General features: G+C 35.1%; 1 protein-coding gene across 2 annotated transcripts in view; it reads left to right on the top strand.

The window, feature by feature from the left end:
* DMXL1 (Dmx like 1) overlaps positions 1-22,666 on the top strand; it is a gene marked incomplete at both ends in the record, with an annotated part of 217,767 nt that extends 195,101 nt beyond the window's left edge. For both annotated transcript variants that reach the window (XM_080698416.1, XM_080698415.1), the window contains 7 exons: positions 951-1,011; positions 8,793-8,920; positions 16,281-16,373; positions 18,763-18,854; positions 20,509-20,561; positions 21,855-22,072; positions 22,442-22,666. In XM_080698416.1, coding sequence (XP_080554542.1) covers positions 951-1,011; positions 8,793-8,920; positions 16,281-16,373; positions 18,763-18,854; positions 20,509-20,561; positions 21,855-22,072; positions 22,442-22,666 — 870 coding nt within the window. The remainder of the gene's footprint in view (positions 1-950; positions 1,012-8,792; positions 8,921-16,280; positions 16,374-18,762; positions 18,855-20,508; positions 20,562-21,854; positions 22,073-22,441) is intronic.
* Between the last annotated feature and the right edge of the window lie 1,916 nt (positions 22,667-24,582).

Below are 24,582 nucleotides of genomic sequence, written 5' to 3'. Positions count from 1 at the left end.
AAAAATCTATTTTTGTTTATTCTTTTTACTTTTCACACACTTATCTTTTAACCTTATACTATTCATCATTATTCTAATAAATTTAATTGAATCATAAAAGAACTAGTAAGATGACTAAGTTTTTGTGTTTTTTTTTTTTTAATTGAACCCAGGGACATTGTACTTCCACGCCACACCCCAACCGAATTTTAATTTTTATTTGGAAACAGGGTCTCACTAAATTGCCAACAGCTTCACTATTCTTGAGTTAGCAGAGACTGGCTTTGAATGTATGATCCTTCTGTCTCAGCCTCCCAAGTACTTGTATTACAAGGATGTGCTGCCATGCCTGGCTATGACTAAACCTGTGTGTGTGTGTGTGTGTGTGTGTGTGTGTGTGTGTGTGTGTGTACGCGCGCGCACCCGCGCCTGCCCTGGCATTCTACTTCTATGCTACACTCCCAGCCCTATTTTTTATTCTTTATTTTGAAACAGAGTTTCACTAAGTTGCAGAGGACCCTACTAAGTAGCTGAGGCTGGCCACAAACTTTCAATTCTCCTGTCTCAACCTCCTGATTATAAGCATATGCCACCAGGCCTGGTTTAAGACTAAATTCTTAAAAGGAATTTGTTCTTAGATCTTAGTCAGTGATACAGAAAATATATAGATACTTAAATATAAGAACTGCACCATTAAATTTCTGTTACTATGTTTAGTTACCCTTCTGAAGTAGGGTTTAGTTACCCCTATGAGTCATATAAAAGTCAATACATAAATCTTAATAGAATTTTCCATCACAGTGTGTTTTTTTAACTTTATTTTATTTTTATTTTTGTGGTGCTGGGAATTGAACTCAGGGCCTTAAACATGCTAGGCAACTGCTCTACTACTAAGCTCATCCCTGGCCTTAAAATTTAAAATTTTAGTTCTACTTTTTAGTAACTACAAAATATTTTTCTTTTTTTACCAGATGATTAAGAAAGCCATTAATAATGTCAGAAGAATGACTTCTCATCCAACTCTTCCTTACTGTAAGTTGACAATAACTAGCAATGATTCCTTTCTTATTTTTATATCTAATTTGGTAATTTTTATTATGAGGAATTTATGGGAAGCTTTTAGTTTCAGTTGAAAAACAACATTCATTTTACTTTGTTTTTTATAGAGAATGTTTGCTAGTAAAAATTTTCACTTCACAACTGGATAAAATAGGCCGGGTGTAGTGGGGCACGCTTGTAATCCCAGCATTCAGGAGGCTGAGACCGGAGGATCACGGTTCACGGGCAGCCTCAGCTACTTAGTGAGGCCCTCTGCAACTCAGTGAGACCTGGTTTCAAAATAAAGAATAAAAAATAGGGCAGAAGGTGTAGCTCGGAGGTCGAATACCCCTGGGTTCCACCCCCAGATCCGCCCCCCCCAAAAAAAAAACTGGAGAAAATAGAAAAAAGTTTCATTGAATTTTAATATGAACTTAATGCAATAAATTTTTGGCCTTTTGACTATTTCTAAAGAAGCACGTTTTATCTTTGAACATTTCTAGATTTTTTTTTTTTTTAATTTGGTGGTACTGGGGTTCCTGGAAACCCTTCTACCTCTGGGCTACACTCCCAGACCTATTTTTATATTATTATTTGGAAACAGGGTCTCTTAAGCCAGCGAGTCTGGCTTCGAACCTGGGCAATCCTCCTGTCTCCACCTCCCAAGCGCTGGGATTACAAGCGTGTGCCATGACACCCAGCTCTAGATTTCTCAAGTGCTAAATTGTAATATGTCATTATTCTTTTAATAATATGATCATTTACATCTTATATAAACTAGAACCATGCCTTGGTCATTTATTGCTTGACTATAATCAGTTGATATTTTGTTTTTTCAGTTTGTCTTTTATCAGTTTATATATCCTAAAATAGGAAGAATAAATTTTTTCAGTTATTCTTTTTAGAAATCTCAGTTTTCTTTAGCTAAAAACTTAACAGAATTTATTGGAAGTATTTGATTAACTGGTGGGTTGGAATTAGTACTTACATTATTATGTGCATGTACCAAGTTTTTAAAATGTGATTGATTGATTGATTTTGTTGAACTGGGGGGTTGAATCCAAGGACAGTTGATCTCCAAGCTATATCACAGCTCTATTTTTTTAATTTTTATTTTTTTATTTTGAAACAGGGTCTCAGTAAGTTGCAGAGGGCCTCACTAAGTTGCTGAAGCTGGCTGTTAAACAATGATCCTTCTGTCTCAGCCTCTCAAATTCTGGAATTAAAAGCAAACACCACCACTCCCACCTTAAAATGTAATTTTTATGTTGTGCCCTTCATTTATTGTCCCACCACATAGTAACAAGGGTAGAGCATGTTAATTAAGAGGTATATCCACCAACTTATTAACCTAAACCTTTTTACCTGCCAGGCATGATGGCACATGTCTATAATTTCAGTACTTGGTAAGGCTGAGATAGGAGGATCAGGTTCACAGCCAGCCTCAGCAACTTAGGGAGACCCACTACAACATTGTAAGATCTTTTTTCAAAATTAAATATAAAATAAAATAGGGCTGGAAGTGTAGCTCAGAAGTAGAATGCCTCTGGATTGTGTAGCTCAGAAGTAGAATGCCTCTGGATTCAATCTCCAGTAAACACACACACACACACACACACACACACACACACACACACACACACTACCACCTTTTCTTGTGATAGTTATCTCAGTAAAATACAATTGACAATATCAATATACTTTTCCTTTTCTGCTTAATTCCTATAAGCATCTTATCAAAATTGTATATTCTCCCAAAAAAGACTCAAGCCGGGTGTAGTGGCACATACTTATAATCCCAGTACTTGGGAAGCTGAGACAGAAGGATTGCAGGTTCACAGGCAGCTTCAGCAACTTAGTGAGGCCCTCTGCAACTTAGTGAGACTGTTTCAAAATAAAGAATAAAAAAATAGGGCTAAGGGTGTAATATGGAGGTAGAATGCCTCTGGGTTCAATCTCTAGTACCTCAAAAAAAAAAAAAAGAGAAGTATGTATTTAAAATGAAGAGAATAACTTTTGGTACTTAGAGATCTAAAATAATGTAAGAGATTACATTAGTGTGTTTTTCCTACATTTAATTTATCCAGCATTAGAAGCATGTGTTTTAGCCACATCTTTAATTTGAAGTGAGAACTGAAAAATTTTCATGAAGCTTATACAGTAAGGAGCCAAAATCTATTTTATAAACAAAGTTTAATATTATTTCCATAGCAAGAAATATTTAGCATTGCTTACTTGCAGTAGGGTAAATTTCCTGAAATACTGAAAACATGTGACTTTCAGCCCTCTAGCAGGTATTATAACATGTGAATAGTGTGCCTTTAAATATTTTCTACTTCAGGCTCATGAATGTAAGTAAAGATTCCATTTTTAGTGGACTTTTTTCAGAAGTATTGGGTAACACTAAATCATTGCTATCTTGAGAGGTAAGATTTTCTGTGTTTAGAGAGCTGCCATACCTGACAAATGAGGGACTTTAAAGATTAAAAGCACATTAAATTAATGACTGGATTTTATTTTCCAGCATATCTCTTAATGTCATGAACAAGTCTCACAGGTAGCAATGTAGTTCAATGAGTGCTTTTTTTTTTTAATGAGTGTTTTTTATACAATGAAAATGTTATAAGACTGGATTTTCAAAAATCTTTAAAGTTCAGACACTTTAAAATACCTCTTTTCCTTGGAGTAAATTTTTTTTTAAATCTTAGTCATTATAAGTCACACTGTTTTATTTTTCTTTTCTTTTTGTCATGCTCGTAATCAAATCAGGGCGTTCATGCTAGCCAAGCACTTTGCTACTAGCTATATTTCCAGTTCTAAGCCACTATTTTTCTTTTCACTTCTGTTCCAAAGAACTTTTATGGAATTAAGCTAATGTAGTTTTAACTTCCTGATGGGAAACAAATTATTTCAGTTTGTGTGTATGTGTAGTATTGGGATTTAACCCAGGGACATTCTACTTCCAAGATATACCCACAGCCCTATTTTTTTATTATTATTATTTATTTTGAGACAGGGTCTTACTAAGTTGCAGATGGTCTCACTAAGTAGCTGAGGCTGGCCACTAACCTGTGGTCCTTCTGTCTCAGCCTCCCGAGTATTGGGATTACAAGCATGCACCACCACACCCAGCTATTCTGTATATTCTCACAAATACTTCTGAAACAGATGCACTAATTTTTTCTACCCTAAGCAATTATATAGCTCTGTGGAAACCAGCTGGGTATCCTATTATTCAGTTCATTTAATTACATCATCTACTTAGAGTTCATGTCAGACTCCACAGGTTAAGGCTCAGTCCCAGAAAACTGCTTTCTGTTTCAGGAGCCAATAATAAGTAGTATCTTTTCACTTACACTTGACCTACTGGTTATAAGTTGGGGTTCCCATGACCCCTTCCTTGGATTTGATTAATTTGCTGGAACACTTCACAGTATAAATGGAAAAACTTTCTTTATATTTGCCACTGGCTTACTTTTTGTTGTTATTTTAATATTAGGGATTGAACCCAAGGGCGTTCTACCTCTGAGCTATAGCTCTAGTCTATTTTATTCTTTATTGTCAAACAGGGTCTTGATAAGTTGCTGAGGGCCTCACTCAGTTGCTCAGAACAGCCTTTTGTTGTCACTTTACAGCCACCTCCTTTTTTTTTTTTTTTTTTTTTTTTTTGGTGGTACTGGGGATGGAACCCTTCTACCTCTGGGCTACACTCCCAGACCTATTTTTTATACTTTATTTGGAAACAGGGTCTCTTAAGCCAGTGAGGCTGGCTTCAAAGCTACACGATCCTCCTGTCTCCACCTCCCAAGCGCAGAGATTACAAGCGTGCTCCACCACACCCAGCCACCTCCATTTTTAACAAGGAAAATTAAGACTAATTTGCTTGCAAAATAAGTGTACCCTAGTTGAACTTGTCCTAATTATTTACATAATTATAGCAATAATAGTGATTGATCATATAGTTTCTTTGTTTCTTTATTTTTGTTTTTTCTTTCTGGGGATTGAACCCAGGGGCAGTCTACCTTTGAGCTATACCCCAGCCCTTTTTATATTTTATTTTTAAACAGGGTCTTGTTTAAATGCTGAGGGTCTTGCTAAGTTCCTGAAGCTAGACTTGAACCTGTGATACTCCTGTCTTACCCTTCCAAGTACTGGTATTACAGGTGTATGCCAATGTGTCTGGCTTTATATTCACTTTCTTTTAAAGTCATCTTTGCTGAAACATTAATAAGGAATCTCATTGCAGTATAGTTCAGAGAGAGAACAATTGCCAGCAGGCATAGGCCCTGGGTTTTATCCCCAGCAACACCTATACACACACACGCACACGCGCACACACACATACACACACACACACACACACACACACACACACACACTCATAAACATACACTCAAAGTACAATAAGAAATCTCAAATTAGACTTTAAAAACCTTTAGAGGCATGAAACATATGTGTATGCCATGATACCAGTACTTAGGAGACTAAGACAGAAGAAGCATAGGTTCAAAGCCAACCTCAGCAATTTAGCAAGACCCAATTTCAAATTGAAGAAATACAAGAAGGCTAGAGGTATAGCTCAGAGGTAGAGTGCCCTTGGGTTCAGTCCCCAGTACCACAAAACACAAAACAACACAACAAAAATAAAACTTCTAAAAGATAAGCCAAGCCAAAGACTTCATCAAACTGCTTGTAGTACTGTACATTTGGGTGGGTTCCTCTCTTCTCAAAGTCCTCAAATAAACTGGGATTCCTACCTGAAAGTGATAGTTCTTACTAATCTCTAAGACAACAATGTAAGGGAACTATGTATGTACAGTACTAAGGCAGTTTTGTGTATGTGTGTCTTGTTTCAAGTTGCTTTATTAGCTCTAATACTGTCTAGTCTTACCTGATTCTTTGCAGTCTCAAATATGACCAGCTAGTCAAAGCCATGGTAATATAACAAGGATTTCCAATCATATCCTAATATAAAAAGAGCAAATTCTTATTTTGCTGTTTTTATTTTTTAACTCCAGTGCTGGAAATTAAACTCCAGGCTTCACTAGGCAAGTTGCTCTTCTGTCACTGAGCCACATCTTCCACCCTAGAGAGCCGATTCATATTGAACTTGTACAAAAAGCTATCTTGCCAAGAAAATTTGAATATACAGTAATACCTTCCAAATTCTGGAGGGATCAAATAAGGGAAAAATATTTCATCTTCATTCACAATTATACTTTACCAAATTGCCGTAAACTTGAGGTATCTTAAGGATTTCCTTAAATCCTAAAATCAAAGCATTAAAGAAGTAATGTTTCAAACAAAATAAATCATTAAAACTGCCAGATTCTTCACTAGTTCATTCAGTCCCATGTAAGTAATTCTTGGTCTGCTTGATCTTGGCTAGCAGTTTTCTAAATCTGTAATCTTTTTTTTTTCTGTTAGAATTCTGACATTCTCACTCACTCCAATGGTATGATCTTAAAATTATCAGAAACCTGTACTAAAGACTTGCTAGTCTTTTCCATGAGTCTCCTTGAAAATAGAAAACTTTAATAATATAGTTGCTTGCAAAAGCTTTCTGGAAATCATCAAAGTAAAATAACTACAAATGACAAAGGACTTGGCCATAGTTAAAGATCAGTTGACAATGAGATGTGATTGTTTCTATGGCATAAAGCATAATTGAAAGTATGAATGATAGCATTACACTAGGACATACCATGTTTTAGGAATTTCATATAATTCTGGAATATAATTTCTGAAATATTTATTATTACTGTCTAAATGAATAACTGTTTCATAGGGGCCTGTGATAATATATACCCATACAGATATAAGAACAATCAACATCACCTTTAGTTGACAGTGCTTCTCACACAATTTAACATCTCAAATGAGTTTAAATATTAACATCTTTCTATTTATGGGGAGAGGGAACAAAAGTGCTGGGGCTCAACCTCAAGGCCACCTGCATGCTAGGCAAACATGTGCCTCTACCACTGAGTTCTAGCACCATCCCTAGAAGGAACAATATCCTTTGAGATGGTCCCAGGGTCCTCCCCAAATTCCCAAAGTTACAAGTTAGACATAATTTAGAATATGATTTTGTGAAGATTGTCAAGAATATCAAACAATTGAAAACACTTCATTAAAATAGTATCACAGTCACTATGAAACAATTATTCACTAGGCAGAGTAATAATTAGGAGACTTCAGAGGCAAATACAGAAAGTTATATAGAAATACCTTGGCTTTATTATAATATTGAAAAGGCTCAGTTTTCTTTTTTTGATTTTTTTTTTTTTTCAGTACTGGGATGGAACCCAAGGGTATTCTGCCTCTGAGCTATACTTTCAACCCTTATTTTTTTTTTTTTCTTCATTTTGGAACAAGGTCTCACTAAGTTGCCAAGGGCCTCACTAAGTAGCTAAGGCTGTCCGTCAACCCGTGATCCTCTTGTCTCAGCCTCCCAAGTTCCCAAGTACTGGGAATTACAAGCATGCACCACCCTGCCCAGCAGACTCAATCTTTTTTTGTGGCATTGGGGTTCCTGGAAGCCCTTCTACCTCTAGGCTACATTCCCAGACCTATTTTATACTTTTTTTAAAATTTGGAAACAGGGTCTCTTAAGCCAGCGCGGCTGGCTTCGAACCTGCGTGATCCTTCTGTCTCCGCCTCCCAAGTGCAGGGATTATAACCTTGCGCCACCACACCCGGCAGACTCAATTTTTTTTAAGTAATTAAAGACCTAATGAAGACAACATGAAGAATTATAGGACATCATCTTGATAAAACACAAAATCTTGGTTTCATAGTCTGATTTCTTACAAGGTAAAGAAGACTTTCATGTTTCTTATCAAGAGTAAACCAATACTCTAAAAAAATTATATCAACATATTTTTTATCTTAAGACTCATAATTATTTTAATAACATATAAATTCATTTAAATTTTAGCCAGTTTAGCCATTTATTAAGCTTCTTTTCCAAATTCTTCTCACAAACTTTATACAACTTTCTTACGTATTTTTAGGTTTTGTTCTTTATGCCTCATCTTCCAATGTAGAACAACTCTAGGACAAAAATTACTCTTTTCTTTAACAAAACATCTACTTTCATCTACCAAATATATGTCATACTTTTCTTCCATACAATGTTGTTTCTTATTTTTTCAGTTTTTAATTGCATATACTAAGCTGAATATGGTGGTACACCCCTGTAATTACAGTACTTGGGAGGCTGAGACAGAAGGATAACAAGTTTCTGGTCAGCCTCAACAATTTAGCAAGGCCCTATTTCAAAGTAAAAAATAAAAAATGGTTTTGAGCACAGCTAAGAAGTAGAATGCCCCTGGGTTTAATCCCCGGTGCCATGCGCATGTGCGTGTAACACACACACATACACACACACACACACACACACACACACACACACAGATATATTAATTACAAGTTTTAACTAAATAGCTTTAATTTCTATTGAAAACTAGGAAATATACTACTTTACTAATAAAATAATTGTGTACTGCCTTGCCAGCATTCTATAGTTTGGCAAATTTGTAAATAACAGCTATTAATAATATATGGAAGCATGTTCTTTTTCATAGTATACTTCCATCTTGAAACAAATGTGCATCATATAACTATATTAAATTTTATACAAAAGTAAATTCATATAAATTGATTTATTTTCTACATGTTTCTTTGATAAAGATTTCCACATTTAATTAAGAAATAAATTTTCCCAAAGATTCTTCAAATATATTTGCAATTTTTGTCATCTTATAATGCAGATCTGACTGGAGCTCAAGATGGAAGTGTCAGAATGTTTGAATGGGGCCATTCTCAACAGATAACCTGCTTTAGGTCTGGTGGCAATTCAAGAGTTACAAGAATGAGATTTAACTATCAGGGAAATAAGGTAAGTAAAAATATAAATGATAAAGAGGATTGGTTATGTTGGAGATTTGTAAATATTACTAGTTTAAGTTTCTGAAAAGTGTTCAGTGGGCGAGTCGTAAAGTTTTAATTATATATAAATTCTTTTTTTTTTTATGGTACTCAGGTATGAACCCAGAGGCAGTATACCTCCGAGCTACACCTACAGCCCATTTTTTATTCTTTATTTGGAAACAAGGTCTCACTAAGTTGCAGAGGGCTTCACTAAATATCTGAGGCCAGCTACAAACCCGCAATCCTCCTGTCTCAGCTGCCCATGTACTGGGATTACAAGTGTGCACCACCATGCTGGCTATTTTTTATTTTTAAATTCATAACAAGGAACCCATAATTGCCTCTTCGTGTTTCTCATATCTCAGTCTCTCCTTAAACAATTATTAAAAGGGAAATCAACCTGCTCTTTGTCTTTAGGGCCATGTTCTACTAAAAAGTTATTCACATAGTCCATGCCTAATGGTACATCTTACCTTTTTCCCCCCTAAACCCTTAACCTTTCTCATATGTTACTTGTATCATGGTATGATGTAACCTTTCTGTCTACTATGTTATATGGCTTTATTTCCACTTCATAAAAGTCAGTATTGTTTTTTTTAGTTATAGAATCATTTTGAAAATTTTTTAGTTTTTTGATTGTGTGTGTGTATGTGCATGCACACACTACTGAGAATTAAATCCATAGGTTCACTTCTGAGTCATGCTTCCAATTTTATTTTGTGTTTTTAGTTTGAAACAGGGTCTCACAAAATTGCTGAGGGCCTCCCTAGTTTTTGAAACTGGCCTTGAACCTGTTATCCTCTTGTCTTAGCCTCTGAGTACTGAGATTACAGGCATGTGCCACCACCATGCCTGGAGAGTTTATTTTTTAATATCACTTAGTGACATTCTTTGTTTTGTAATGGGAAAAATTATAAAAGGATTTAGGGCAGATGCTTGTAGAATTTGACTGTACTGGTTCAGCATCCCTAATCTGAAAACCTGCAATTTGGAATGTTCCTAAATCTGAAACTTTATAAGTACCAAATGAGACTTCTAATGTGAAAATCCAAAATCTGAAATGCTCTGAAACTGCTTTTAAACACTTTTGTTGCTCATAAGGTTTGGGATTTAGGAGCATTTCAGATATAAGATTAGAACAAAAATAATAAAACTCCAAACTTTGAAACACTTCTGTCCCAAGCCTTTTTTATAAAGAATAGCATACTCAGTGTGCACTGCCAGTTGTATTTCTTGTCAACATCCTTTATGTGTTCATGCTTTTCCACTTTTATTACCAATATTATATTGCTTCTAATCTCTATATCAAAACTTACCTCTTTGGGGGGGGGGATACTGGGGTTCCTGGAAGACATTCTACCACCGGGCTACACTCCCAGACCTATTTTATATTTTTAAATTTGGAAACAGGGTCTCTTAAGCCAGCGAGGCTGGCTCCGAACCAGCATGATCCTCCTGTCTCTGCCTCCCAAGCGCAAGGATTACAAGCATGTGCCACCACGCCCAGCAAAACTTACCTCTTTAATGCATCATCTTATGAACAGACATGTAATAAACAACATAGTTACATAACTACAATATACATAAGATCATATTTTTTTTCAAGAATCCTCAACACATTCTTTATCATGAGGCTGAAACAGGAGGAACATGGTTCTAGGACAGCCTCATCTTCTACTTAGGCCCTTTGCAACTCAGCGAGACCCTGTTTTCAAATAACAAATGCTGGCGAGGATGTGGGGAAAGATGAACTCTTTTACACTGTTGGTGGGAGTGCAAACTAGTTCAGCCACTATTGAGATCAGTGTGGAGATTTCTTAGAAAACTGTGAATGGATCCACCATATGATCCGGCTATACCACTCCTGGATATCTTTCCAAAGGAGTTGAAATCAGATAACTACAGTAACATATGGATATCCATGTTCATAGCAGCACAATTTGTAATAGCCAAAATATGGAACAAACCTAGGTCTCCATCAACAGATAAATGAATTGCAAAATTATGAGAAATACACACAATGGAATTATATTCAGCTATAAAGAAGAACAAACTCATGTCATTTGCAAGAAGATGGAAAGATCTGGAGAACATTATGTTAAGTGAGACCAGCCAAGCACAGAAAGAGAAGGAACATATGTTTTCTCTAATATGCCCAAACTAGGGAGTATTGGGGATACCATTGGGACTCCAGATAATGGAGGGGAAATCTCAGCAAAGCTAGAATGGAAGGGGTAGGAGAGGAAGAAGCTGAGGTTGATTAATGGAGGAGCTACATTCAATATGTGTAAAAGTATGAATATAGCATGGTTAACCTGCGATGGGGGAAGGGGAACAGGTGGAGGGGGCACCAAGCACAGGCTAAATGTATACCATTTTCAATATATTCCACATATAAAAAAAAAAGAAGAATTAAAAATAGTACTGAAGGAGTAGCTCAAAGGTAGAGTAGCCCTGAGTTCCATCTCCAGTACTGCAAAAAGAAAAAGAAATTCTTTATCATGGAATTCAAGACCTTCTACAATCTTATTTTTCAGCTTTAACACCCACTGTAGCCTTTCATATAGGCTATTTTAAAATACAGCAAACTATTCTTCATTGCCTGACCAAGTATCTTGACAAGCTGCCAACTTACTGATATTCATTATTCACTTCTGTGAGGGGGCATAATAGCACAATAACCTAAGCATACTCTCTCCCTTAATAGGAAAGCCTACTCAGTAAATGGTAGAGATGACTCACACTACATCAAAATAAGCTTGATCTTTTTTTTTTTTTTTTTCCACGTCTGGGGATGGAACCCAGGGGCATTCGACCTCTGAGCTACACCCCCTGCCCTAGTTTTATTCTTTTTTTTTATTTGAAATAGGGTCTCACTAAGTTGCGGAAGGCCTCGAACTGTGATCTTCCCTTGTGCCACCACGCCTGGCTTTGATCATTTTGATTATCAATTACAAACACAAATGGGAAGCCAAAGCCAGTGAAAATTTCAAAAAAACTTGAAAGTATAGAAAAGAGACATTAAGAATAAATGACCTGTTGGACATGGTGGCACACACCTGTAATACCAGTATTTGAGAGACTTGAGAATGTAAGGTTGCAAGTTTGAGTCCAGTGCATGATAACTTAGCAAGACCCTGTTTCAAAATTAAAATTAAAAGGGAGGGTGGAGGTGTAACTTAGTGGTAGACAGCCCCTAGGTTCAACCCCCAGTATAACAAAAGAGGAAGACAAGGAGGAGATAGAAATGACCTATGAGGAATAATTCTTCAGAGATTAAAAAAGACATTACATTAATAAACAGAACAGGCTGTTATGAAATAAGACTAGTAGGAGAATAGGAAAAAATCTTGGAAAAAATTTTTTTTCCGTACTGGGAATGGAAACCAGAGGCAGTCTACCTCCGAGCTACACTCCCCAACCTTACATTTTATTCTTTATTTGAAACAGGGTCTCACTGAGTTGCGAAATGCTTCACTTAGTAGTATCTGAGGCTGTCCGCAAACTGTGATCCTTCTATTTCAGCCTCCAAATGCTGGGATAACAAGTATGCGCCACTATACCTGGCTAAAATCTTGGAATTAATAACATAATTCCCCATAATTTGGGTCAGTGAATAAACTGAGCCCAAGGTATATGTGTAAGAGTATTTAAAGCAGCACTTTTTATAATGGGTAAATAAAAAACTGGTTATAAGGGAAAGCACATAACTCATTTTAAGGGCTGAATAGCAGAAAGGTAATAGTTAAAAAATCAGGTTTGTGATTAGGAAACACAATTTTAAAAATGATTTTTAAAATACCTCAAGAAATATTTTAGAAGAAAAAACAAAAAACAAAACAATGGGGGAGAGATAATATTCAAAGGAATAATAAATATTTCTCCAAAGCAAAAAATATGATCTGTAAGAGAAAGATCCTGCCAAGTACTAATATAAAAGTTAGAAAATAATATATACATACAGACATCCTGGCTCTTTGTGGTACTGAGGATTGAACCCAGGGTAATTCTACCACTGAGCTACCCCCCAGCATTTTTAATTTTTTTTTTAATTTTAAAATAGGGTCTTACAAGGTTACTGTACTCTGGTCTTGAGCCTGTACTGGAATTACAGGAATGCATTATCACACCCAGATGTTTGGTTGTTTTTTGTTTTTGTTTTTCCGTTTTTCTTTTTAATTGAAAGAGAATCCTATACGCTTCTAGGAAAAAGAGAGGATGTAATGGTTACAATATATCCCTTTCAAAATAATGGTGTCAGCTCACTTAAAAATAAAGATTATAATTGGACAGTAGAGCATTATCTACAGAACTCTGAAGCTGGACAGGGAATGGAAACTGAATTGATGTTCATCTAAACTATTATTCAAAGTTGATGGCCAAAATATATATTTTTAAGTATGCATTCCCCATATATCCATTCTCTGAAGAACATAGTTAGATCTACTCCAGAAAAGATGGGTAAACCAGAAAAATAGACCCTGGAAAACTAGGTTAGTATTTCTAATCTTACCCTTATCCATTTTTTAAATATTTTTTCCAGTACTGTGGATTGAACCCAGGGCCATTGTGCTTCCAAGCTATACCCCCAGCCCTATTTTTTTTTTTCAGTAATGGGGATGGAACCCAGGGGTATTATATCTCCAAGCTACACCCTCAGTCCTATTTTTTAGTCTTTTTATTTTTGAAACAAGGTCTCACTGAGTTGCAAAGGGCCGCTAAGTGGCTGAAGCTGTCTCCAAACCTTGATCCTACAGTCTCAGCCTCCCAAATGCTGGCATTACAAGTGTACACCACCACACCCAGCTTATTCTTTATTTTGAAACAAGGTTTCACTGAGTTGCAAAGAGCCTCACTAAGTAGCTGAGGCTGTCTTAGAACTGTGATACTCCTATCTCGGCCTCCCAAATGCTAGGATTACAAGCGTGCACCATGCCCAGATAGCCTTATCCATTTTTTAAAAGACAAATTTTTTGGTATGTGTGGTACTAGGGATGGAACTCAGGCTATACTCCTAGACCTATTTTATATTTTATTTGGAAACAGGGTCTCACTAAGTTTCGGAGAGCCTCACTAAGTAGCTGAGGCTAGCTTCAAACCTATGAGAGTCTCCTGTCTCAGCCTTCCAAGTACATACCAGGCAAACAAACAGTTTAATAGAGAAGTAGACAAAGAATATGAACAATTTACCAAAAAAAAAAATCTGTACACAATCAAAACCCTCACTAATAATTGAAGAAATACAAATTAAAATGTAACTTGTTCCCACAAAAAATTGACAAATACTTAAATTTTAATGATATTCAGTGTTAACTAATATATAAGAAAAATTGAGTATATAAATTCATATTTTCAGCCAGCTGTAATGACTCACTTGTAATCCCAGTACTTGGGAGGGTGAGACAGGAATATCATAGGTTAATGGCCAGCTTTAGTAATTTGGTGAGATCTATAACTTAGTAGTACCTTGTTTCAAAATAAAATAAATAAAAATAGGGCTGGGTATGTAGCTCAGAGGTAGAACTCCCCTAGGTTCAATTCCTCCAACACAAAAGAAAAATTATATTTTCACTTAAGATTTAAATCCCACCTTATTTGTCAATTTTAAATGATACTTTTTGATATTATTAGTACTTAGGAGACTGAGACACTAGGATTATGGTTTGGGGCCATCCTCAGCAACTTAGAAAGATCCTACTTCAGAATTAAAGAAATAGTTCAGGTGTGGTGGCACACACTTGTAATGCCAGCATTTGGGAGGATGAGACAGGAGGATCATCGTTTGCGGACAGCTTGAGCTACTTAGTGAGGCTCTTTGCCACTCAGTGAGACCCTGTTTCAAAATAAAGAATAAAAAATAGACGCCAGTCGTGGTGGCGCATGCTTGCAATCCCCGCGCTTGGGAAGAAGGCTGGTTCGAAGCCAGCCTTGTTGGCTTAAGAGACCCTGTTTCCAAATAAAAATATAAAATAGGTCTGGGAGTGTAACCCAGAGGTAGAGGGTTTCCAGGAACCCCAGTACCACCAAAATAAATAAATAAATAAATAAATAAATAAATAAATAAATAAATAAAAAAAATAGGACTGTGGGTATAGCTTGAAGGTAGAATGCCCTCGAGTTCTATCTCCAGTACAAAAGAAAGAAAGAAAGAAAGAAGAAAGAAAGAAAGCTAGCTTGGTGTGTGGCTCAGAGATAGAATACCTTGGGTTCAATCCCTGGTACACACACACAAAAGATGCTCTTTGGCCAAGCTTTCCCATTTCTAGATGTCCTACATAATTAGGAAAAGACCTATGTATAAGAGTAGTGTTTAAAGCAGAACAATTTATAATAGGGTAAATTGAAAACTGTCTCTAAGGGTAAAACAGAGGTAGAACATCCCTGGATTCAATCACCAATAACACAAAAAATGAAATTTAAAAACTAAAAAATTAAGACACTGTATTATGACCTTATTCTTTGGCTAAAAACAAATGCTAGATATAAATGTTTGAATATTCATAGGGAAAAATAATAAAGAAAACAATATCTAATAGTCAAAATAGGTGTTTGCTGGAGGTAGGAATTGGTTGTATGTACTATTGCCGGGCATGGTGGTGCATGCTTGTAATCCCCGCACTTAGGAGGTGAAGACAGGAGGATTGATCATGTTCGAAGCGAATCTCGCTGGCTTAGGAGGCCCTGTTTCCAAATAAAAATATAAAAATAGTTCTGGGAGTATAGCCCGAAGGTAGAAGGGCTTCCAGGTACCCCTGTACCACCAAAAAAAAAAAAAAAAAAAGTATGTACTATTTTTATAATATAAAGAAAATGATTTTAACTCTTACTTATCCTATAAGCTCTGTATCACAAATTACGCTTAATGAATTATTTTAATGACCCTGAGTTCCCATGGTAGAAATTTTTACTGTAATAATCTTTATTTCTACTCTTATTTATGTGTTGTACTTGTATGTTTCTGAAAATCCTTATTTTGTATATTGAAATGAGAAAGTTTGTTTTATATATGATATAATTTGGCATATATAAGTTTAATATGTGTGTCTAGTGTTCTCTTTTTGTAGTACTTATAGAATAGTAATTGCTGTAGATTACAACAATTAAATGGGTAGCATCTGATGTTTGTTTCCTATGTCTATCCCCATCCCAATTTTTTTACATAGTAGCTAAAAAAAATTTTTTAATCTGGATCTATGCATAGGTACAGTGAAATGTCAAACAATCTATTAATTAAATGTTTAAGAGGAAACATAGGTATTACAGTGATGGTAAGATAAATGTGTGCCTTTTAGATTTGTATTAAACATTTTTAAATATTTTTTCCCAAGTTTGGAATAGTTGATGCTGATGGATATTTAAGTTTGTACCAAACAAACTGGAAATGTTGTCCAATTACTGGGAGCATGCCTAAGCCATATCTGGTAAGCCAAGACTACCTACATATATATAAAAGTTGAATTTTTATTTTAAGGAACAAGTATTATTTGAGGCAAGAAATGTTCAAGTGAATAAAAATCTGTCCAGTGTTATGTACTCAGTCAGTTTACTATAGGCTCCTGTCCTTCTGTTATGTAATAATTACTCTGAAACAAAAATTCTTTACCTTTGGGATTTTGGAAAAATAACATATAAAACTAACATGGCACTTCCAGAGACCCATTCATCCTATAGATAACTGAAGCCCTTCTCTAATTTCACAAAGCTGCAGTTTGTTTTATACCTATACAGAAAGATTTACAGACTAATGCATCTATCTGATTAGTATTCTGCACTTAGCCCTATGAATGAACAAAGTAAAAAGGACATGCTATTTTCCTCCCTCACCCCTTTTTCTTGTGATAGAGAGTAAACCCAGGCCTCTCCCATGCTAAGCAAGTGCTCTACCATTAAGCTAAACCCCTAGCCAATTCATCTACCGCTTGCTTTAAAAAATATAGATAGATAGATAGATAGATAGATAGATAGATAGATAGATAGATAACAAGCCAGGCGTGGTGGTGCATGCTTATAACCCACCATTCGGGAGGCTGAGACCAGAGGATCGAGGTTGGCAGACAGCTTCAGCTGCTTAGTGAGGCCCTCTGCAACTTAGTGAGGCCCTGTCTCAAAATAAAGAATAAAAAATAGGGCAGGGGGTGTACCTTGGAGGCTGAATGCCCCTGAGTTCCATCCCCAAACCTAAAAAAGAAAGAAAGGAAGGAAGGAAGGAAGGAAGGAAGGAAGGAAGGAAGGAAGGGAGGGAAAGAAAGAAAGAAAGAAAGAAAGAAAGAAAGAAAGAAAGAAAGAAAGAAAGAAAGAAAGAAAGAAAGAAAACATTTCTATTCAGTACTATGGAGATTGAATGAACTTTCTATGGCCTCAAAGAACACTAAATTTATGTTTAATATATTCCTCAGTGAGGCCCTTTATAGAACTGAGCAGTACCTATCAGGAAAAAGTTAGGAGTATAAGTTATGATTTTAGTAATTCACCCAAGTTAAATGCTAGAATATAATAGTAAAGCAAGCAAGACTGGTTAGGATACCTTCTTGGTCAGCATTCTCACTGCTATAATCCAACACAGTTTAGAGGAAGGAAGATTTATTGGCTTACAGTATTTGGAGATTTTGGACTTCAGATTCCAGGCTTCCAAGTGAGGCCAAGTCCTGTGGATCTCAGGGCATGTTGATAGGAAGCAGAGAGACGGGAGTAAAGGGTTCTGCACTCACATCATGGAGGCTGGAAGCAAGAGAGAGCAAGCAAGCAAGGTATCCAGCAAAAAAAGCAGTCCCAGGGCCACACCCTCAGGGACCCACCTTCCCAGCCATACCCCTTGCCAGGAAACCCATCACAGTAGGATTTACATTCTGATGAGATTACAACAACCCTCAAGATTGAATTACATCAGCTCTGAACTTTAGTGCCTGAGCTCTTCAGGGGACATTCTATATCTAACTGTAGATATAGAATAAGATACTTTGAAAGAACATTAGTTTTTTTTTTAATATTTTCACTAATCCAAACTACTTAAATCTATAAGTTTATGTTCCTTAAGGGGCTGCCTTTCTTTTTTCAATTGACTGAACTTATGATTTATTAAGTTATTATTTTATAAAGTATTAAAGACTATAAATTTTCTGATTTGGGTGACTATTAGTAATTTTTCATGTATTTGAACAATTATTTAAAAGCTTAAATATCTGAAAATATGTAATTTTAACAAAGATAATTAAATTTAGGTAATCTAATATCCTAGTTCTGTCATTTCATAAGACAAAAATGTTTGCTATATATACTAGGGCAAATATTTTAAGCTTAGCCTCCTTATGTTTCCCTTTGAAGTTTTAGTTGAATAAAAGCTTGGGCTGAGGGTATAGCTCAGTAATAGAATACTTGCCTAGTATTCATGAGGTCTTTGGTTCAATCCCCAGTACTACAGAGGTGGGGATTAATGAAAGGCTTCTTAGAGAATCATAACATATACAGCCTAATTATATGGTTCAGAAAAATTGAGTGTGTGTGTGTGTGTGTGTGTGTGTGTGTGTGTGTGTTAAGAGGAGATCATGGGAATATATATAGTACATGTGTGGTATATACAAGGTTCTAGATTCAATCAAGAAAAAAATAAATGTGGTAAAATGTTAAAATTTGCAAAATCTGGGTGAAAGTTCTCTGTACTACTTTTGCAAATTTTCTGAAGTTCTGAGGATAAAAAGACACAAAGGACTTTTAAAAGCCATAAGTTACATGATTTCTTTTTTATTAATATGTCTACTTGGTTGTGAAATTTCTAGTGACAACAATAACATTTATTTTTTATAACCATTCCAGACTTGGCAGTGTCATAACAAAACAGCCAATGATTTTGTCTTTGTTAGTTCCTCCTCTCTGATAGCTACTGCTGGTCTTTCAACTGATAATAGGTAAGAGATGATAGCTGAAACTTAAGTGTATGTATGCATAGCTTTTTTTTTAATTGCTTTATATCCTTATATCTCAATAACAATGATGCCTTTGGGTGCTTTTATTATGAAGAGACTTGGAGGACATTATGCTAAGTGAGATTAGTCAGGCACAAAAAATAAGAAATCAGATGCTTTCCCTAATATGTGAGAGTTAGGGAGAAAAGAGGAGCAAACAAGACAACCTAAAGGAGGAGAAATGAGGGGGGAAGAGGAAAATCTCTAAAGCTCACAATGTACTTAAACATATCGAAGTCAATCACTAAGCCAAGCAAGGGAGGGAGGAACGGGGAAGAAATGGGGTGGGATTTGGGTAGGGGTTAAATCAGCGATGAGTACATGTTTGTACACACAAGTTTTTTACCCCAATAAGTTGTATGATTATAATGCACCAATAAAAAAATTTTTTTAAAAATGTAGTCCATTTCTTTTGTATTTTTAATGTTCTGATAATAAAACTTTAGGAGAACAGGATTTGGTTTAAGTGGAATGAACCTTTCTTTGTATTATTTTCTATGTATTCAGAAGGCTTAAGAAAAAAAGAAACTATTATTTATTGGCTATGTTTTTAGTTAGTTAATCCTTACCATGACCCTAATAGATAAATCACTTTCACAAGAAAATTAGTATCTCAAGACATTAGTTGAACAATAGCTGGTCCATAGCAGCCTCCTCGCGCCCCCCCCCCATACAAGCTAAGAAAATATCTCATCTTTCCCCTTTTCCTCACATAGAACAACTGAGTTTTGAGGTAAAGGCACACTGAGGTTGCTGAGCTTTTTATTTTTATCTGTATGGCATCATCTTGCACTAGAAACTGGATTTTAGGACTGTGAAGTCTTTGCCCATATTGGTGCTTCCTTATAGCAGAAGTAAGTTTTCTTTGTGCTCAAGAAAATTCACTATCTTGTGCCATTTTGGTAAGTCATTCCAGCTCTTAGAGCATCAGTGAATGCAAAAAGTAGTTTCTTTATTAGGCCTACATTTAGTTTTATTTTAAGTACATGTTAATCTAGCATATGTTCCCAAGCTAATTGATTTACTGTTCCTCCAAGGGGGAAAAAAATTACTCAAGCTCCCCTGGGTACTTCCATCACTTTCTTATTTTTATTCAGTGCCCCCCAATTGCACCCAAGGCCGCCACTCACCCTCTTGGATATTCTCCCACCCTCACCCCATGAGTTATTGCTGAGTTTGGGGATCTATAAAGGTTATTCAGATTTATAAGATAATCATTTCTAAATTCCATTCAAAATTAGTCATATGTAAACTTTCAGTTACTTGTATTTGATACTTTTATAAATTTAAGAACCGCCGGGCGTGGTGGCGCACGCTTGTAATCCCCGCGCTTGGGAGGCGGAGACAGGAGGATCGCGCAGGTTGGAAGCCAGCCGTGCTGGCGTAAGAGACCCTGTTTCAAAAATATAAAATAGGTCTGGGAGTTTAGCCCGGAGGAAGAAGGGCTTCCAGGAACCCCAGTACCACCAAAAAAAAAAAAAAAAAAAAATTTAAGAACCTTCTTTGAGAGTAAAATTCAAATGTTAAGTCATTATATTAGACATACTTTTTTATTCTAACTTTCTGTGTCACTCAAAACATAATTCTTTTTTTACAGAAATATATGTTTATGGGATACTCTTGTTGCACCATCCAATAGTTTAGTCCATGGTAAGTTTTGAAAGTATTTTATAAATTTTGAAGTTAAATTTTTAAACTAAAAATGACTTTCAAATAAATTTTAATAACACATGTATTTATCAGCCAGTAAGGTTTATTTTACCCATGATGGATGGCAGAATTTGAAAACAAAGACATACATAATGAACTCTACCCTATACCTTGATAATGGACAGTGAGACATCTGTCTTAATGTATGTGTTTTTACTTTGAATCTGATAGCCACAGATCTTCATTGTGAACATGAGTTATTGCCTAGTATATGTCCCTTCTATACACTGAAATGGCCAAAATTAACGTCTCCAGAATACTGTTGATGAGGGTGTGGAGAAACTGGAACCAGTATGTGTTGCTGATGATAAAACTGCTTTGGAAAACTCTTCAGTGGTTTCTTATAAAGATACCTAGTATGCCATCTGTGTATACTGTTACACAACATGCCCAAGAGAAATGAAAATGCATGTCTACAAAAGGCTGGTGCAAAAATATACTGAGCAGCTTTATTTATAATAGATAGCACCTGGGAAAAACATAGTTGTCCATAGGAAACTGTTAAATTTATGTAACAACACTAATCATCCACTATGTGGGTATGGAAACCAGCTTAATTTATATTCCACAGAAAGAAAATTCTTAGTAGTTGGGCCAGTTGTATGGTTTCCCTTATTTGGCACCCATCTCTCAGAGATCATTCTTTGCCTGATGTCCAGTATCTCAGATCATTTTTATTTCCTTTTAGTTATCTTTTTTTTTTTTTTTTTTGTAGTGCTGGAGATTGAACTCAGCTGCATTTTACCTCAGAGCTATTATACTACAGCCCTTTTTTTTTTTCTTTTTGGTGGTACTGGAGTTCCTGGAAACCCTTCTACCTCCGGGCTACACTCCCAGACCTATTTTTATATTTTTATTTGGAAACAGGGTCTCTTGCCAGTAAGGCCGGCTTCAAACCTGCACAATCCTCCTGTCTCCGCCTCCCAAGCGCAGTGATTAAAAGCGTGCACCACCACACCCGGCTTCTGCAGACCTTTTTATTTTTTATTTTGAAACAGGGTCTTGCTAGGTTGTGGAGGGCCTCACTTGTTGCTAAGGCTGGCTGTGACCCTGTGATCCTCCTGTCTCAGTCTCCCAAGAACTAGGACTACAGGCATGTGTCACAACACCCAGCTTCATTTCATTTTTAAATTGTTTCCATCAGGAAAGCAAATCTGGTGCAGATTTGATTCATCTTAGCCAGAGGTCTGTTTCTTTTGTTGTTAAATGGTTTTAACTTGTTTCAACTTCCAGCTTTTACCTGCCATGATAGTGGAGCCACAGTTTTAGCTTATGCTCCCAAACATCAACTGCTACTATCAGGTGGCAGAAAAGGTTTCACATGCATATTTGACCTTCGCCAACAACAACAGAGGCAGCTTTTTCAGAGCCATGACTCCGCCATTAAAGCCATTGCTATTGATCCAACTGAAGAGTACTTTGTTACAGGATCTGCAGAAGGCAATATAAAGGTAAACATAGTTGATTCCATAATATCTTCAAAATGAGAAAAAAACTTCAGAAAATATAGGTCTTTAATTATATTGATAGTGTCATATGGAATAATCATATGGGAATAGTATTAATTCCTTTGTTAGTCAACAATGCCTTCAATGAATGAAATTATAACTTGAAAACTTCTTTAGTTGTTTTCATGCTTAAGAACTAAACTTTTCATGAATGTAAACATTTTAGACATTAAATTAGTCTTGACACCTAATGTTCTGAGTTTATAATTTACTAGACTCCGTCTCAAGGTACTTAATTTTTTTTTTTTGATGATTAGGATTCTTAAGATAATCATCAACCCTAATTTTCACTTCATTCTTAATGCCTTTCAGATTTGGAGCCTTTCTACTTTTAGTCTTCTTCATACTTTTATCAACGAACATGCTCGGCAATCCATTTTTAGGAATATTGGAACTGGAGTGATGCAAATTGAAACAGGGCCAGCAAATCACATTTTTTCTTGTGGAGCTGATGGAACAATGAAAATGAGAATACTGCCAGATCAGTTTAGCCTCTTAAATGAAGTGTTAAAAAATGATGTGAAATTTATGCTGTAACATTTTCACAAGATGGATAATTTATTACATGTTTAATGGAAGTTGCCAACAGATGTTATATATAGTAATCACTATATCACAAATAAGCTAATGCTTTTTTGTTTTCATACTTATTTTATGGAGCTTTGCCCTTGATGCACTGATGCCTTAAAAATCAACAAAATCATTCAGAATTAGATTATATTGCCTAAAGTAAAATGTATACATAATGCTGTAATAATACATATTTATAGTATGCTATAGTATGTCATACTGTTATTGTTTTGTTTTCTTATTATTGATAAACTTCTACAGACATAGCTTCATGAATTTTGTTGACAGTAAAAATCCCCTGTAAGAAGTGGCAGTAGCACGTAATACTTATCACTGAATTACTACACTCTCACTTCCTTTATCAGACTTAGACATTGCAAACTCTTTTTCTCTCAATTTCAATTAATGATAGATTCATATTTGGGTAAGAAACAGACAATAATGAACATCTCCATTAAAGCTCTCATTGGAATATCACCAATCAATGAGGCAAATGGTTCATTATGTCAAGTTATCAGTTTCCCCTCTATAGCCCTAATTATATGTATGTGTGTATATGTTTGTGTATGTGTGTCTATCTTATACATATTATTTGAATTTCATTTGTATAGATAATAAGCAAAAATTATAAGTCTTTTCTTATGTTTTTTTGCCATATCAACTACTGCCACTAGAATGATACCTTTTTTGCAACTATGATTTCATTTAAAAATTATTTTTTAATTTCCAACCTAATTTTCAAATACATTTTAAAAAGGCTTTCAAGATTATTTTAAAGATTACATTGAGCCAAATAAGCACTCATAGGCAATAAAAATTTTATGTTGACACATATAAAACACTTTAAGTTTATTAATTTGTTAGAGGTTTTTTTGAGCATCAAATATTTTAATTAAATTTTATTTTTATTTCTTTTCTTACTTTTTAGGTGCTTTTAGTCTCAAAACTCTGAAAACCTAATTGCAGTGTTTTTAGAAACAAATGTGAAAATGGTCAAATTGAGTAGATAATATTTACAAATGTAATATACTCTCCAAATCTACCATTAATAGAAAATAAACTAAACCTCATATTTTATTATTTTTGCCAAAATATATTATTTTATTATAAAATATGACCAAAATATTTAAAATGCACAATGCTTTTAACTTAAATATGCTAACCATATTTCTGTCTGATTTGTGCTATAATTTTTCTGATTCAGAATTATAGAAAACTTGATAAATGATTTTAATCAATGAGACTGGAGGCAGAGGGCACTGTTTAAGGGACAATTGTATAAAATTTAGCTTAAATTTATTTTGTTTATAGTAGAAACTATAAGAGCATTTTTTATTAAATGAGTTATGGACAACTATTATCTTGGAAATTAAAGAGTCAAATAAAGCAAAGAAATGAAGGGCTGGTAAAATGAATTTTGTAATATCCTCAGGATACTTTTATCATAAAAGTATATTGTTAAAGATTTTATAAATTGTATTTCATAATTTTAAATGTATTGAGCAAGTTGCAGTGAAAACACTGTCATTATGAAGAGAGTTTATATAAATTGTGCAATAACAATATATTACTATTTTGCCATGGAGAAGTCTGCGACAGCATTGCAAACAATATTATTGTTTGATGTATTTAAGCTTTAGTTATTTTGCAGTGATTTATTTATAAATCAAGATTCAAAAGGCTTTAAAACACTTTCACTGAGGTAAAAAATTTAATGTGCTTATTAGAACAAAAGGCATTGGGATGAACTATTAATACCATTTTAATTGAGGGTTTATATGAATAACCATAAATTATGTAAGCCCATATGTATTTACACCCAGAGTCATAATATTTTAAATAAACAATCATGCAGTGACATTTTTGGCATGGTATTGTTTTAA

Source organism: Muscardinus avellanarius (assembly GCF_963383645.1).
Source record: "Muscardinus avellanarius genome assembly, chromosome: 7".
Lineage (NCBI taxonomy): Eukaryota > Metazoa > Chordata > Mammalia > Rodentia > Gliridae > Muscardinus > Muscardinus avellanarius.
The sequence above is the reverse complement of the archived record's forward strand: the minus strand, read 5'-3'. Positions and strand labels throughout refer to the sequence as shown.